The 16072-nt window shown below is 42.0% G+C and overlaps 1 protein-coding gene across 1 annotated transcript; it reads right to left on the bottom strand.

Annotated features, from left to right (window-relative positions):
• Positions 1 to 344: 344 nt before the first annotated feature.
• NSRP1 (nuclear speckle splicing regulatory protein 1) lies at positions 345 to 15525 on the bottom strand. Its single transcript, XM_054394228.1, has 7 exons — positions 15496 to 15525; positions 13726 to 13813; positions 5730 to 5786; positions 5034 to 5165; positions 3896 to 4103; positions 3199 to 3307; positions 345 to 1960 (listed from the first exon to the last, which is right to left on the bottom strand). The coding sequence occupies exons 1-7, from the start codon at positions 15513 to 15515 to the stop codon at positions 928 to 930; spliced, it is 1647 nt and encodes a 548-aa protein (XP_054250203.1). The 5' UTR covers positions 15516 to 15525; the 3' UTR covers positions 345 to 927.
• Positions 15526 to 16072: the final 547 nt, after the last annotated feature.

Genomic DNA, 16072 nt, shown 5'->3' with positions numbered 1-16072 from the left:
ACCAATTCCACAAGCTTTTTTTTATAGTAGTTTTCACCTACTGAAGGATAGATACTACAAAACAAAGAAGCCATTGTGAAAAATGCTGAGTGTATTCTAAAACCTACAGCCACTGTCAGCTATCCTGCTCACCAAGTTATAGTTTGGAGATAACTTCACTTCTGATTATGAACCTTTAAGCAGATTGGCTAATCTAAAATATTACCTCCAGCAGAAGCAGGCTAATACATGAAGGAAAAAAAAAACAAAGACCATATACCTTATTTCACACACAAAAAAAGATGCAGTAAAATACCGTAAGCATTAAAAAAGATCCACACATTAGATCCAGTCTGTATCTTACACTTTATTTGTTTCTGTACATCAAGTCCCCAAAACCCACACATAAATAAAAAATTCATGGCAATATGCACTTAGGTTAGAAAATGCCATTCTACATACAGAGATCTCCTAGGTTATTCTTCAGGTTGGGTTTTTTGCCTTTTTTTCCCCCCACTTTCACAGGTCTCTCTCTTGTTTTTGAGAGCATCACTGGGCAACAGGAACTCCTGAAACACCTGTGCTTCAGCAGGGATGACTGTTCCAGCTGGTAAAGGAGGAGGGACTGGCAGGGGAAGGAATTCTCACCTGATACTGTTTAACACTCTTAGGTCTGCCTGAAAATCTGAAGTACCAAGGCTAGGGCACCGAAGGTCAGGGTAGACAGAAAGAGCCAAATTTAATATTTCAACTGTTTAAACAAAGGGTGTGTATCAGGTGATCCATGAATCCATTTCCAAAGTTGTTCTATTCTGGTACACACAGTTTCTTAAATGAAAGCCAAGAATAAATAACTGGGATACACCTATCCTTCTGTACAGGAGTCCATGCAGCAGTGGCTTTTCCTCCTGGTCAATATGTCAAGTGGTTTTGTCCACCACAGGGACATTAATCCTCCTCCTTCTCAATGTAAGGCTTGGCACTGACCCGTGCCATCTGCCTTTGCAGGTAGCGGTCCCTCGCTGACATGACGGTCTCCTCATTGCTCCGTTTGGCAAATTTGCTCCTGCTCTCAGGTTTCTGTGCCTGCTCCTTCTCCTCTTTCTCCCCTTCTTCTCCAGCATTACGTTTTTGTGCAGACGAACTTCCAGAGCTGGATCTTCCCTTCTCATCCACTTCTCTCTCTCTCCCCTTTCTCTCTTTTTCCAGATCAGTCTCTCCATCTTTCTCTGAAGAGGCAGGAGTACTTTCCCTCCTCTCTCTGTATTTCTTTTCATCACTACCATATTTCTCCCTCCTCTCCTTCACATGATCTTCCTTTTCTCTGTACTTCTCTCCTCTCTCCTTCTCTCTGTCATATCTATCTTTACCATTTCTTGTTCTTTCTTTCTCTCGTTCCTTTTCTGAGCCCTTCTCTTCTCTCTCCTTTGCCTTCTTATATTCTCTGCCATGTCCCTCCCTCTCTTTTCTTTCCTTCCCCCTTTGTTTGTCATCTTGCTCTTCCCTCCTTCTGTAGCTATCTTTGTTACTGTGATCCCCATGTCTGTGTCGCTCTTCCCTTTCCCTTTGGTGATCCTTTTCGTGGGTCCTGCTTCTCTCATAGTCTTTGTCCCTGTACTGTTCATCATTTCCCCTTCTGCTTGGCCTGCTCTCTCCTCTCTTTGCATGATGGTTTGTTTGAGCTTTTGTGTGCAGCTCTTCCTCCACACTGGACGAGCTTGGAGATCTGGAATGCCTCTGGTTCTTGTGACGTTTACCCTCCTCTTCACTGCTCACAGAGCTTGCTCGCCTTTTCTTCTTTTTCAGATTTGCCTTATTAGTTTTCTGTCTCTTATCATCATCACTACTATCAGTTCCTAGGTCGGTATCAGCATCTGGATTATTCTCCTTCTTAGCAGTAGGCTTCAGTTTTTGTTTTTCATATGGACCTTTGTTCCTTTGGTTGGATTCATCACTATTGTCAGGTTTTTCTTCCTTTATCCTACATTTTTTTTGTTAAAAAAAGACAAAACATTACACAGCCTGAAATCTCAGACTTTACTGCAAACTTGGGGTTTGGTCAGGACTTAAGCAACTTGATCTGCTGTGGGGAGACCTCAACTGGAGTACTGCATCCAGTTCTGGTGCCCTCAACACAAGGACATGGACCTCATGGAGTGGGTCCAGAAGAGGGCCATGAAAATGATCAGGAGGCAGGAACACCTCTGCTACAAGGACAAGCTGAGGGAGCTGGAGTTGTTCAGCCTGGAGAAGAAGAGGCTCCAGGGAAACCTATTAGCAGCCTTCCAGTACCTGAAGGGGGCCTATAAGAAGGCTGGAGAGGGACTTTTTGCAAAGGCCTGCAGTGATAAGACAAGGAGCAATGGTTTGAAATTGAAGAAGAGGAGGTTTACATTGGACCTTATGAACAAGTTCTTTATCAGGAGGGTGGTGGAACACTGGAACAGGTTGCCCAGGGAGGTGGTTGAAGCCCCATCCTTGGAGATAGTCAAGGTCAGGGTCAACAGGGCTCTGCGCAATTTGATCTAATGAAGGATGTCCCTGCTCACTGCAGTGGGTCTGGACTAGATGACCCTTGGAGGTCCCTTCTAACTCAAACCATTCTATGATTCTGTGAATTAAGATTCTGCTGTAAAGTCCAAGGAAGCAAATCTACCCGTGGCTCAGCTTCCAGGAAACATACCACCTTCACCATATTTATCCACAAGGCAGAATTTCATCACCTCAGCCACATAAATAATTCAGCCTCATCTCATTACTTTGCTTTGGAATGTGCATATATTAAGATTTTAAAACATTCCCAATGGATTTCCTGTATATTTGATTAATGTCCTTTTACCACAGCATCGATTCTCAATAATTATTTTTTTATGAAGCTGTAAAATGTGGAGTAAGCACAAAACTAGAGAAACATTCTTTTATGAAACCTCCTCCTATGACTTCTCTCTGCGCTCATTATTTTACCTTCATGATTCAAAATACCAGCTTCATGCAGATTGCCAAATATTATGCAAACCAACGTAAAAGAAGTAGAATAACACCTCTTGATACTTTTCAAAATACATCCCTCTCCTGTTTCTGTCAGTTAATCAGCTGTATAAAGCAATTACTCTACCACTGTTTCAGTACTCTCCAATTTTTATGGTGTTTCAGTGAACCTGGAATCTCAAACTGCCAGAAGGTGGTTTGTATGCTAAATGATCTGGAATCACATCCTACCTGGCTTCACGGAAGCTGCATTTAGGCATCTCTTCTTCTCCTACTGTCTGGTTTAAAAGATGTCTGTAAAATCCACTGAGATCCCTCTGTTTGGTCACATCCATGTATGCTGAAAAAATGAAAGGTTGGATTCATTGTACTCCTTAGACACAACTCACAACAGGTAAGTGCCACCAAGACTGCCATCTCCATCCTAGAGGTTTTGAAGCTCAGAGTGGAAAAAAATCAAGAGCAACCTTATTTGACTTCACAGCAGATCACACTTTGAGCAAGAGGCTGGAAGAGATGACTTTCAGAGGTCCATTGCAACCTGATTTAATTTATGATCCTATACCCTCTTCTTTATCCCTGTTCCCAAAGACACTGTACAGAATGTCTGGAGTAAGGAGTGCAAGTATCATTGCACACCAGGCTTTGAAGTCTTCTTTCAATGACTGATCCCTCCTCAAAAATTTAAAGTAGCAACCCAAATTGTACTGACACACAAACAGAGGAGCTGCTTCTGTTCCTTTAGCAACGTGAACAAAGGAAAGTAACCAACAAAACAGGATCTGATTCAGTATCTGCTGTCTGGCCCTTTTTGGTTTGCTCTATCACAAGCCCCACAGAGAGACCAGTTGCCAATGTTGTAAGCCATGTAGAAGGCCACACTTGCACATGAATTTTTGAAGGGGAATTACTTCAGTCTGAATCTCACCTTCAAGAGCTGCTTCTCTTCTCTCTCTCTCCTCCTCCTCAGCCCTTTCTTGCAGTTTCTTCTTATAGGCTGAAGTCACAAAAGACTCTTTATGAGCAAACTCTCCTCCTTCCATTTCTCGCTCTTTCTGAATTTTTCTTTCCATTCTCCTTTCTTGCTCCTTCTTTCTAATCTCAGCTGCTTTGATGATATTGTGGATGTATCTGGGCTAAAATAGGAGAGAAAAAAGGTATCATGCTGAGAGGTAACTGAGGTGGCAGAGAACAGAAAAAACACAAACTGAGATTGATGGAGATGTGAAGAAAGCAGGCAATAGAAGAAAATGGCAGAAGCTATTCTAAGCTACTCTCAGTGTTTGACAGCTGCCTGAAGTGAAGTGTCACCCCCCTTCAGGTGACTAACATGGTGTGCTTCCCAGAAACAAAGGAGGTTGTTGTAGTCAATCAAAACATTCAGCTCACCTTTCACTAGGATGATTTTTGTTCTGAATGAAATCAAAAGTTTTTTGATTTCTCACCCCTCTGTCTTCTGCTTTGCAATAGTCTTGCCTTTCTACTGCTGTAAAGAGTGGGAAGCTTCCTTTTATACCCACCTCACCTGACAAGCACCTTCAAATGAACAGAGTAAGTAACAATGAAAACATCACTTGTCAGAGTAACACAGCAATGCTTTGAAACAAGGCACTGGGCTGTGGAAATTGGCTCACATTTCACCAAGGAAAGTTAATTAGTCTTCTGACAGTCCTCCAGTAAGCAGAGTAGTGAGTGAGGAGGCACAATTTATGCTCGCTGGCTTAGTAACCAAAGTCATTGTTATCACAAGTCATGTTGCTGCAGGGCCCATAGCCTCTAATCCTACCGTCCCATTGTAACTTTCTCTTCAGAAATGCACATGTACATCATAAACTGGGTGGGAAACTTGTAGTCTGCCACCCTCCAGAATACCACTGGATCAGGACTGAAGTCTCTGATGAACCAGCAGTTGTGCCATAATTCTTGCAAATTACTACCTTATGTAACAGGATTGGAACATGATGTCCCATGAGAAAATGCATTTGGCAAAGCTTAAAAGTTAATCAGTCACAGTTATTCCAGACATACAGATATTAGACAGACAGTATGCATTTCCAGGTACCCACCTTTGTGTCATCCCCTCCAGAGAGCACTCTGGCATTACTTTCTTTCTTCTTCTGCTGCATTTCATCATAAATGCTGTCATATTCATACACTGTGGCATCTTCCTCCAAAGCCTTCTGAATCTCTAATTTAGTCTAAAAGAAAAAAAGGGTGAAGAGACAAAAAAATTAAACAGGAAATTTTAACCGTTTTCCAGTGGTTTATTCCTATATTGTAATTGACACAGACATACAATATAAACCCATCCATTAGAACACTGAGTGTACATTAAATCAGGCTCATCTACAATGTTCTTGAACCATTAACCAAGACTGACAAGATGAATAATCAAATCATCATTAGTATCTGCAGTTACAGGAACTATAGGAAGCAAAGCACCACAGTCAAAAGCCATACTGGAAATGGTTTAATGAGCAACTGTTTCATCAAACAATGTAATTAATTAATTTTTTAAATAAACAGTAAACAACATTTCAGTAAATTTGACTGTTTGCATCTGTAGTTTATCCCTACAGCTCCAAATAGATACCAATATAACTCAGCACACAATTCTATTTTTCTAGGTGGAACTAAGAACTGTGAAAACATTCATTTTTTTAAGGGCAACTCTAACTCTGGAGATGCACAAACAAGTTTCTCCAATAATTTAATAAAAGGGAATAGCTGCAATAATTTCTTCATCTGCCACCACATCTTACCTGTTTCATTGCTTGTTTTCTCAATGCTTCTCTCTGAAGACTTTCACCAACAGAAGGCTGTAAGAAGGAAACATTGCAGAAATAAAATTAATTACCTTGACACAGGTCATATTCTTTTTCTACCATTCTAGCAAACAACTGTAAGTCACATCAGTCAGTCTCTCACTTCAAGAGTATTTTTCTGTAAGCAAGAAAACCTGAGTTTATTCACAAGCATGCAATGAACCAGCCTTTTCCACAAGCAATGTTGCAGCATCTCAACATATTTAACTATTTTTAATGAAAACAGAGATGAGTTTAAGAACACTGCTTCAATGACACATGTGCCTCAAAAAGCTGCATAAAATTTCATGCTGTTTTACTCAAGAAGTAATCTCTGTCCAAGAAATGCTCAGAGACATAGAAGGTCTGAGAAAACTGTTTAGCTGCAGTGCCTTCCTCCAAAAACCTGGTAGAAAGGTTCATACATTCATAGAATGATTTGGGTTGGGAGGGACCTTAAAGATCATTTAGCTCCAACTCTCCTGCTGTGGGCAGGGACACCCTCCACTAGAACAGATTGCTCAAGGCCTCAGCCAGCCTGGTCTCCAGGACAGCAAGGGTCAATCTGTTGGTGCAAGAAAGTAGTACATCAGCAGACAGAACATCTAGCAAAGGACAGCTAAGGCCAGTACTAAAACAAATTCCTAAGAGAAGGATGCTTGTAATGCACCTGCTCACTCCCAAACACTACAAGTCCTTCAGGTTTTGCCATTTAAAAATAGGGAAGGAAAAACGAAAACAGAAAACAAACACCCAAATCAACAGAAATTGGAATTATACCCTCCTAGCAATTTATATATCAAAGACATCTTCATGTTATTTGGAATTACATGTTTGAGACTACTTTATTCAAGGATACCTGTTTTCAGTGGCTGTTTCTAATAGCCAGGGACACAGGCAGGTGCTTCTTACAGCACATAAATGCCATCAGAGATGCAGCAGTCACACAGAGAGACATTCTTACTGAAAATCCCATGAAAAAAAAGAAAAAACAAATGCATTCATAGCAAAATCCAAATCTCCAAAAGGATTTGTCACTTGTTCCAGGTTTGATCTCTATCATTAGTTCCCTATTTTTAGAAGTAAGAATACTGATTTGAACAGCACGTACTTCAAACGTTAATATTTAATTTCTCAAGATGCATAGGCTAGAGAAGAGCGGTGCTAATCTTCCCTAAGGAAGAACACAACAACTACTGGAAACATGCTTTCTAATCATACTGGCTTTAAAAAACAAACAAACAAAAAAGCTTTGCATTTGATTTAGTTTTGTCTGTGAATTACAGGATCACAGGATGTTAGGGGTTGGAAGGGACCATCGAGCCCAACCCCCCCTGCCAGAGCAGGACCACAGAATAGTACAGGTCACACAATTAGTGTTGAACTAAATTGTCTTAACTACCTTTTCTCAACCAACACATAATGCTGTTTATTAAACAGATTCACTCTAAGTAACAGGACTCGTATCCTTGTTTATATAATTAAATATCTCTTGATCTTAAAAAGCAGAAATAGTAAGGAAAAAAATCTTCCTGCGTTTTGGCAGCTTCCCAAATGCTGCAATGTGCTCTATATCACATTTTAAAAAAAGGCAAAAGAGATCTGTAACCAGCTCTTAATAAAATTAAAAAATGGAAAGGGAGCTTGGCAGCAGGGACTAGGATTTTCTGAAATCAAACAGAATTAGCACCATGTAAACTCAAACAGATCCCCTGAACAAGGCTTTTGAATTCATTTGATGTTTAAAATAATAATGTGTTGTGACCCCTCTTTCTTATGCTATTAAAATTTTAACAGATGTGCCAACAAGGAAGCATGCAAAGTGCTTTTCCATAATTTTCTACATGACAGACTGTAAACAGTCCAAATATTTTTTCACTGGTTAATTTCAGAAACAGGGAACAAGTTGTGCCCTGAGCAGCTGAATTAAAGGAGTTTCATTACACCTGACTGTGCCCTCTGCTTCTTTATTCCCCCTGTCATCTCCTCAGTCACTCTGCCTGCTTGATTCAGCAGGTGAGCAATGTTGCGTATGAGCAAAAGCCAGCCCTGTGCTGTGTCAGTCAACGCTGAGGAAGATTAAACCCACAAATTCTCATCTAGGGCTGTGCCCTTCCTCAGCTGCCCATTGCCATGATGACCATGGGGATGCAATATCTTTGGGTCCCCTGTGACTCCCCCAAGGATGGCTAAGGCTGTTGGTGAGTTCACAAGTCATACGGACTTGTCATGGGACTGACTAAGGAGCACACGCAGCGATCACTTCTAAGGGAGCTTTTTCTGCTGTGCAAACTGTAAGTAACAAAAAGAGGTAGTATCTGAGAGGAGTGCCAAGGTGACTCTACACTCATCTAGAAAAGGTACTAAGACAACAGCATCAATATTTAGAGAAGGACCAAATGTGTCACCCAGTCAACTCTAGACACTGGAACCTTTGCTCATCCCTCACAAATATTCTGGGACTTACTCTCCTAATACTGTAATCAGAGCAGATTATTCAATTCACAGAATATTCAAGATTTTTCTTGATACACAGATTATTCAATTCACAGAATATTCAAGATTTTTCTGATGCACCTACTCCAGACAAGTGAAGGTGGGAACTTGAGAGGTTACACATTGCAGCTCTTTTTGGTGCTCTAACTGCTACATGCATACCTAGATAAAATTAATCTCTGCTTTCAAAATCTTAAAATTTGTGGTTAAACTACAGCACTAGAGAGGAAGTGTGATGTGCATGTCCATGGAATACAAAAACCAGCACTAGAAAGCAGCTCGCTCTCTTCCCCAGCTGCAGATAAGGAGGTAAGGAAGCAGACCATGCTTCAGGATCCGAGCTTGGCAGGCATTGGCAACACACAGAGCCCACTGTGGTATCTGGAACTACAACCTGGATTCTGCAGCTTGATGATTATTTGGACTAGACTTGGATTTAGTCTCTTATTTATTTATGTAGCTGGTTAACCAGGGGAAATAGACAGTAGAATATTCAGTTTAAAACAACCTCCAAGAATCCTGGCTTCATTCATCTTGCATTTACCTCTGGCTTTCAGGATTGAGGAGCTGATGTTGACAATTATTTAAAATACTGTACTTGATTTTTACATCCAATGGTTTCTTCTAAAAAATTCTTTAATATAAGCAAGTATTTTAAATTGACACGGTAACACACATCAGACCTAGACTTTCCCCTGGTGGCTGCGGAGGATGACAGTTCTCTGCTTGCCATATTAAGGGTCATCACTGAAGGATTCCTCTACCAGTGTGTCAGTGTGAGCTGAAATTCCCCCCCCACCAACAATAACCAGGCTAGCCCAGTCTGGAAGCAAATGAAAGCTGTATTTACAAAGCAGAATCTACAATCTATGATGAAATGCAATGAATACGTACAAATATACAAAATTCACAACATTTACCAATATATATATAAACAACAGAAAAGCACAACCAAGCTCCCTTTGCTTCCCCCCAAAGGGGACCCTCCCCAAAGGGGCCTCCCTCTCCCAGGAGCTTCCCCCCCAGACTCCCCTGGACAGAGAAGCAGAGTTAGTTAAGCAGAAAGTTGTTAACTTAGCTGCCAAGGTCAGTGTGTTATCTTCAGCCAGAAGAGAAGAAGAAGAAACAGCAGCCAGACAGCCCAGCAACTGCCCCCACTGCCGAACGCAGAATGTGCAGAGTGCCTACTTTGTTTTGGGTAATAGTTCTTAAACATTTCTATCTATCCAATGGAAGTGCTTAGAACAATCAGTATTTTGCTTTCTTACACCCAGTAGTGACTTATTTACACTCTTTCACTTTCTCTGTTCTGAACTTTGCAAGGAAAAATTAAAAAGACAGTTTCAAACCATCACAACCAGCCACTCTTACACTGGTTTTATAGAAAGGTACCTGAAGAATCTGCCCTGCACTATTGCCAGAAGGCATGGGCTCAGCAGAAAACAAAACAGATTCTGCAGGTATATTCACAGAACAAGCTTTATTCCACCGAAATACCTGAAACATTGCCTAGAGTGTTCGCCTTGTCTGCCTACATGAAATGAAGGTGTTGATCAACACAGATTACACAAACACAACTGTAATAGATGATCCTGATCACTGTCCATATCACTGGCAACAAGTCCACCTGTGATTTGTTTGTCTAGAGTGGCAGTAGCTTTACAAAAAACAAATACTTCCCCCTAATGGTTTATGGCGGACAATTTCCTGTTGTGCTGTGAGCTCTGACAGATGAGAACTTCCTGTTCCCTTGTATTGGTTTATCAACTGCCCAGTTATTAAAGGCCCTAGAAACTCCATCTGTCTCACACCTTCTCTTTCCCTCCAGTCAACCTACTCTTCTGAAGCACACAGCTTGTAGTTTAATATTTTCTGGAAGGAGAAAATGTTTTAACCCTATCCTGTAAAGGAACAAGTCTTCTGCAGAATTAGCTTTCCTTGGCAGTCCCTTACAGCTTCCAGAAACCTGGAGGTTAGGGACTTCCTGAACTGGAGGATGCATCTGGACCATTGTTTGACACCAAGAGCATCCTTTAATTTGACTAATCCACTTCTGAATCCATTTATATTTTTGACCATGTGACAACATCCTGTGGCAATGAGTTCCACAACTTAATTATACATTGTTGGAGTGGAGAAAAAAAAACTCAGCTTCCTTTTGCTTAGATTAAACCAGTTATTTGGTAATCCCATAACATACCCTACTGTTCACATTATGAGAAATGGCAGTGTCATTTGGCAACATCATTACACTTTCTCTGAATTAATTCTTGATTTTACAAGCATCCTCTGGAACTACTCCTCTCCACTTCCTTCTCCTCTTTTCTAAGAGCTCCTTTAGCCAATTCAGTCTTATTTTGTGTGAAAACTGTTGGATAAACTCTGGTCACCATCCATACTCAACACTTCACCAATCCTTTTTCTAGTATCCTTCGCAAAGTTGCAAAGGGGGTGGGAAGGTGAAAGCAAACCCAAAATCTGAGTCTACAACTAGGCAGAGTTTTCTGAATTTAATTCCTAATGTGGTCTCTCTACATTCATTTTTTCAGCTACACTTTACATCTTGTAGCAATAAATGAGTTTATGAAAGGCAGATAAGGTACAGGAATGCATGTTGGGTAATTCTGATACAATCAAGAAACAGAATTTGTATCTGCTGTACTATAGAGATATTTTCAACTAAATTTCAAAGAGAAAATAAAACATGGAACAGTGCCCTGTGAATACCACCACCAGGTCACCTCTGAAAATGCAATACATGAATAAAAGAATAATATTTTTGGAGAAAATTACTATATCACAAATAACACTAATCCAGAATGGAAACTTATTTCTAACCTTATTTCTAACCTTATTTCTAACAGTTTGTTGCTGCAACATCCAGTCTCTGTAACAGGCTTTCTTAGCAGTAACAACCTTCCCCCCAGTTTTAAATACAGCAACAACTCATTATAAAGGCAAATAATTAAGAACTGTATTGGCCAGAAGGAACTATAATCACCTGGTTTACTCTTTCCCCATTAACACTGTATTTCAAGAAGATTTCCATCCCAGATGTTCTGTTTCTTGTGAACTAACTCAAGGATGATCCTCATCAGCATCTAACATCCATTAGTGTACTTAGCCACGGAAAAAAACCCAAACCTTTCAAACCCTCCCAGCAAGGGTATAGGCAAAATCTTACTGAAATGTGCATAGTAACATCTAAAAAAAAAAAAAAGAGCAGAAGTTTGGTATCTAATGTGTAATCACAGACCAAGTCAGGTGTGCAGATTACCCAGCACAAACTTTATTAGAGTTCAGTTAAAAATACATAATCTCCAGACATTTGAGATGTAGTTCTGACTGATAAGGTAGCAGACAGGAAATGAAACCCCTCCCAAATGCTGCTCCTTATCTTGAAAAGCTCTGAAATTATTACTGAACTAATAAAGTAATTTTGTTTTTTAAAAAAATTATCTTCTTTGATAAAGGCAGTTATGAGATTATTACTTTTTGCTGGGTATGTACCATAGTGAAGAACATGACAACTTCTAAGTCTCTACTGCAGACTGGCAGTCAATCTGTCAACCTTTCTGAAAGGGAGGGTACTTGATCTGTTAAGCTGTAAGTTAGTAGACAGCATCATACACTATTATTATGAGAATTATTGGCATTTTTTATTTTGCTTTAATATTTAGACATTAAGAGAAAATGGAGAAGTCAAAAAAATGCAAGATAGCCCCATGCTCAGGAAGGTTTCCAATCCTACACACACTACTCAATGACACGGATTAAATCCAGCTCACTCTTGGGATGTGGAAAACATGGAGTTAGTTTCTTAACACAGAGAAAGACACAAAATCCCAAACTGCCAGAGAAAGTGCTCCTGACATTGAGGACAGTGGATCCACTGCCATCTCCATTAGCTGTATGCAAAGAAAGCCACTCCCTAGAGCCACAGTCCCAGCTATAAGCTCAAGAGGAGAGAAGTACCTCCTGAGAGCACTGTGGAGAGCAGCTAAGTGAGGAAAGGGATGGGATTTAAGACATCTTCCTTCTACTTCTTTTAAGCCCTAAAAGCTTCCCTAAGGCATTTTCATGACAGGGTATCACTAGGGAAGCCCTCAGCCTTCTTAGGCACTCCTAAGGGAGCTCAGACACCTTCAGCAGCAGCATTCTGGATTCTGTAATGAAGCCAGGCACACAGGAATGCCAGTCAGTCTGTGACATCCAAGTAACAACTGTGACTTCATTAAAAAACATTTAAAAAATAATGTTTGGATAAAAGGAGTGAGAAAATGACTAAGATTATTTGATGCTTTAGTAGCATTGTTTTTTTCAACCACACAAAAGAGCACTGAATGAAGCTCTAGAGCAGGAAGAAGATTTTTCTGACACATGTTCTGTTTCTAAATTTCAAGTCCTTCAATGTTAATATACTAAACTGTGGGCATACGAAAATATTCTTTTCTGGGATTTGTGGAAAAAAATTAAACATGCACATCATGTCATTATCACAAGTAATTCCAGATCACTAAACCCCCCCTGCATTGTAACATTATGTCCAGAAAGCAACATCCACATGAAGAATTCATCTCCACAACCCTGAAATTCTGATTTTTTATCTGTAAACTGCGAGGCTCCTGGCTTTAAATCCTTCCAAATTTCTCCTTTAGAAGTTGAGTTTCTATAAGGGAGCCACACCAACCTTATACCACACCAGTTCTTGGATGCTCACCATACTCAGGGCAGACCTGACACTGGATAGCAGTGTGATTTGTATAGTGTACAGCACCCTCTACTGGGGCAGGGAGAAGAGAAGGTTTGGAAGGTAAATACTTTAAAAAATAATAAAATAACAAGAAGAAAGGAGAGTATTGACTTGCACATCACAGTGTATCAACTCTGTGACCACAGAAAAACTGTGCATTGTTCAATTTAGCACCACAAGTGTTGGGAGTACTTCCAGAACAACAGGCAATTCTTGTTACTTACCTTCTGGGGTTTGTGTTGCAGAACTTTAGGGTTGTACAGCTTTGCTTTTGTTGACAGTCAGTCTGAACATCGGAAATCAGTTATAGCAAATTTGAGTAGAATGAGCTAAAGAATAAAACATGCTTACCAACTATACTTTAAAGTTGGTATCTGAGAAACAAGTGCTGATTACTACTGGTCTATTTGCAGACACATTTAGCAGCAGTAGCCAACAAATTTCTTTCCAAGCTGGATACTGTTAACTCTTGCAAACAGGCTGCCACAAGTGATGAACTTCTGGGAGAGTGGAAAGTTACTTAACACTCCACTCATCACTGCCATGTAACTTGCACTGAAGAAAACACAGATCGTATTTCACACCCAAATGCAGAATGACACTTACCTTACTGACACTGCCATAAGATGCTGCAAGCATTAAAGGTTGGAAATAAATAAATTACAAAATATGGGTAAAATTTCGGTAGAAAAATGGTGAACTGACCTCTTCATCAGAGTCATCTGCAAACACTGAGAGTTTCTCTGAGACGAGATTTTTCTGTGGCAACTTTTTGGGCATAATGAGCCCATATCTAGGGAAAAAAAAAATTACTTTTAACATTACTCAGAACAAAAGACACAGCATGTTCCAAACAGAAAAGCTACCATTTTCAACCTCAAAAACAAAAGATCACCATCAACATAATAGTTGATATCAGTCAATATAGCTCTGAGCAGCATCTGCAGCAGTGCACTCAAGCTTTGCCACATGCCTGTCAGCTCCTCCCATGGCTATTGCTGTCTTTATCCATGCAAAGGTTCTGGGATGCAATAAGCTTCCTAAATTAGGTCACAAATCTCTCTTGTCCATAGTTCTCCAAGTGCTCCCTTGGAGAACTAAGAAATTGCTACTGTTTAACCTGCAGAGATTTAGTCTTAAGTCTATACTAGCCACTCCTTATTTCATGGTATCGTTTAGCCTGAAAAAGACCATTAAGATCATTAAGTCCAACCATTAACCTAACACTCCCAAGTCTGTTGTTAACCATGTCTACTTGTCTTTTAAATATCTCCAGGGATGGTGACTTCACCACTACCCTGGGCAGCTTCTTCTAGTGCTGGACAACCCTTTCAGTGAAGAAATTTTTCCTAATGTCCAACCTAAATTTCCATTGGTGCAATTTGATGCCATTTCCTCTTGCCCTATCACCTGGGAGAAGAGACCAATGCCCCCACCTGGCTCCAACTCTCTTTCTCGGGGCTGTAGAGAGCGAGAAGGTCTCCCCTCAACCTCCTTAAATATCGGCACAAAACTGGCCAGTCTGAGAGTAAAACCAATGTGAACTGCACTTGGTCATATAACATTGACAAAGTGACTGTTCTCCAAGATGGATGTTAATAGAGACAAAATATGCAGGACAAAACAGTGCTCAAGGAAGGAACACTTTTGCCGGGGGAGCAAGAAGTTCACCTATTTTGCATGGCAATATAAACCACCAACCCACAGACAGAGCTATTGGCAAAAGATTTACAGTCAGCTTATGTCATATGAACATCAACTAACTACACAGGGAACTTTTCTGCTGACACGGCCAGACTCTGCTCAGAAGCACTTCCTATGCTTTCGGTACTGCGCAATCCCTACATCAGGAATTTCTCGCCCACCTGCCTTTCTCTCAGCCCATCACTAAGCAGACAGCTCGCCAGAGCGCACAGCGCTGAGCGCAGGGCTCCGCGGTGCGTAAGGACATCACCACTGTGACGAGCGAGGGGCTGTGAGCCCGCCTCCCAGCCCCTCCCCCTGACCCGACTGCGAGAAGCCGACAGCTACAAACCACCGCCGCAGCTCGGCCACGTAAGGCCGGCGCTCGGGGGGTAGGAGGCGGCAGCTGAACTGCTGTTTGTGGGGGAATTCTGAGGGGATTCAGCTCCTAAGAGTAAAAACTACCCCCCTTGCCACACCGCAGTAGCCTTCGATACCTTTCCCTTTTTTTTTTTTTTTAATAAACATAGTTTTAAATTTAGGCCAACACTACCGGGCTGCAGGGCAGACATAGGCCAGCCGGGCCGGGGGAGCCCCACTCCTACGGCCCGCGCCGGGGGTTCTGTCAGAGACGGCCGCGGCCTGAGGCAAGAGCCGCGCCTGCCCTCAGTGCGGCCCCAAGGCCTCCCCCAAGTTGCTGCCCCGCGGAGCAGAGTTCGGTAGCATCCCAGCCCCCAGGAGCCCGGCGGTGGCGCAGCAGGGCCCCGCAGCCCCGGCTCGCCCGTCACTCACTGCTTGCTCAACGTCGCCATGTTGTCCCGGCCGCTGCCGTCGTCAAGTAGAGGTCACCTGACGTTCCGTGATCGCAGATTCCTCACGGCCGAGACAGTCGCTTCGTAGGCTCCTGACGCACCGCACCACGATCCCGCTCTAGAAGGGAAACGGTCAGCGAGCGGAGAGGACCGAAGGTGGGGGACGAGTTTTTTAACTCGTTTTGGCGAGTGGCGAAAGTGCCGATAAGGGAAGGGCTTGTTGAGGGCGTCCCGCGTCGCCTGTGTGGAGTGGAGTAGGGCCGGGACGAGCCGAAAAAGGCCGAGACAAGCCGGGCCGGGACTAGCCAAAACGGACGAGGCCGAGGCGAACCGAAGGCGTTGGCAGTTCCTCAGGAGGTCCTGCGTGGGATAGCGAAAGGCCCGTGAGGTGCCTACCAGTGGCCGCTGCTGCCCCAGGGGTGCTGAAAAGCCCTCCTGCCCTCATTCGGCATCACCTGCCTAGAAACGACGTTTGGTGCCGATTAAAGCAAGAGAGAGGATTTTAATTTCCCAACATTTTATTTAAAAAAAGTGACCGCCAGAAGAAGCATTATTGC

This window comes from Indicator indicator, chromosome 30 (genome assembly GCF_027791375.1).
Source record: "Indicator indicator isolate 239-I01 chromosome 30, UM_Iind_1.1, whole genome shotgun sequence".
Classification (NCBI taxonomy): Eukaryota; Metazoa; Chordata; class Aves; order Piciformes; family Indicatoridae; genus Indicator; species Indicator indicator.
The sequence above is the reverse complement of the archived record's forward strand: the minus strand, read 5'-3'. Positions and strand labels throughout refer to the sequence as shown.

Coding starts and splice junctions, on each gene's coding strand:
- NSRP1 (XM_054394228.1), bottom strand. CDS start 15,515: ATGGCGACGTTGAGCAAGCA. Junction 5,787..13,725: donor CAGATGACTCTGATGAAGAG/GTCAGTTCACCA, acceptor TCCTTCTTACAG/CCTTCTGTTGGTGAAAGTCT. Junction 4,104..5,033: donor CTGGAGGGGATGACACAAAG/GTGGGTACCTGG, acceptor CTCCTATTTTAG/CCCAGATACATCCACAATAT.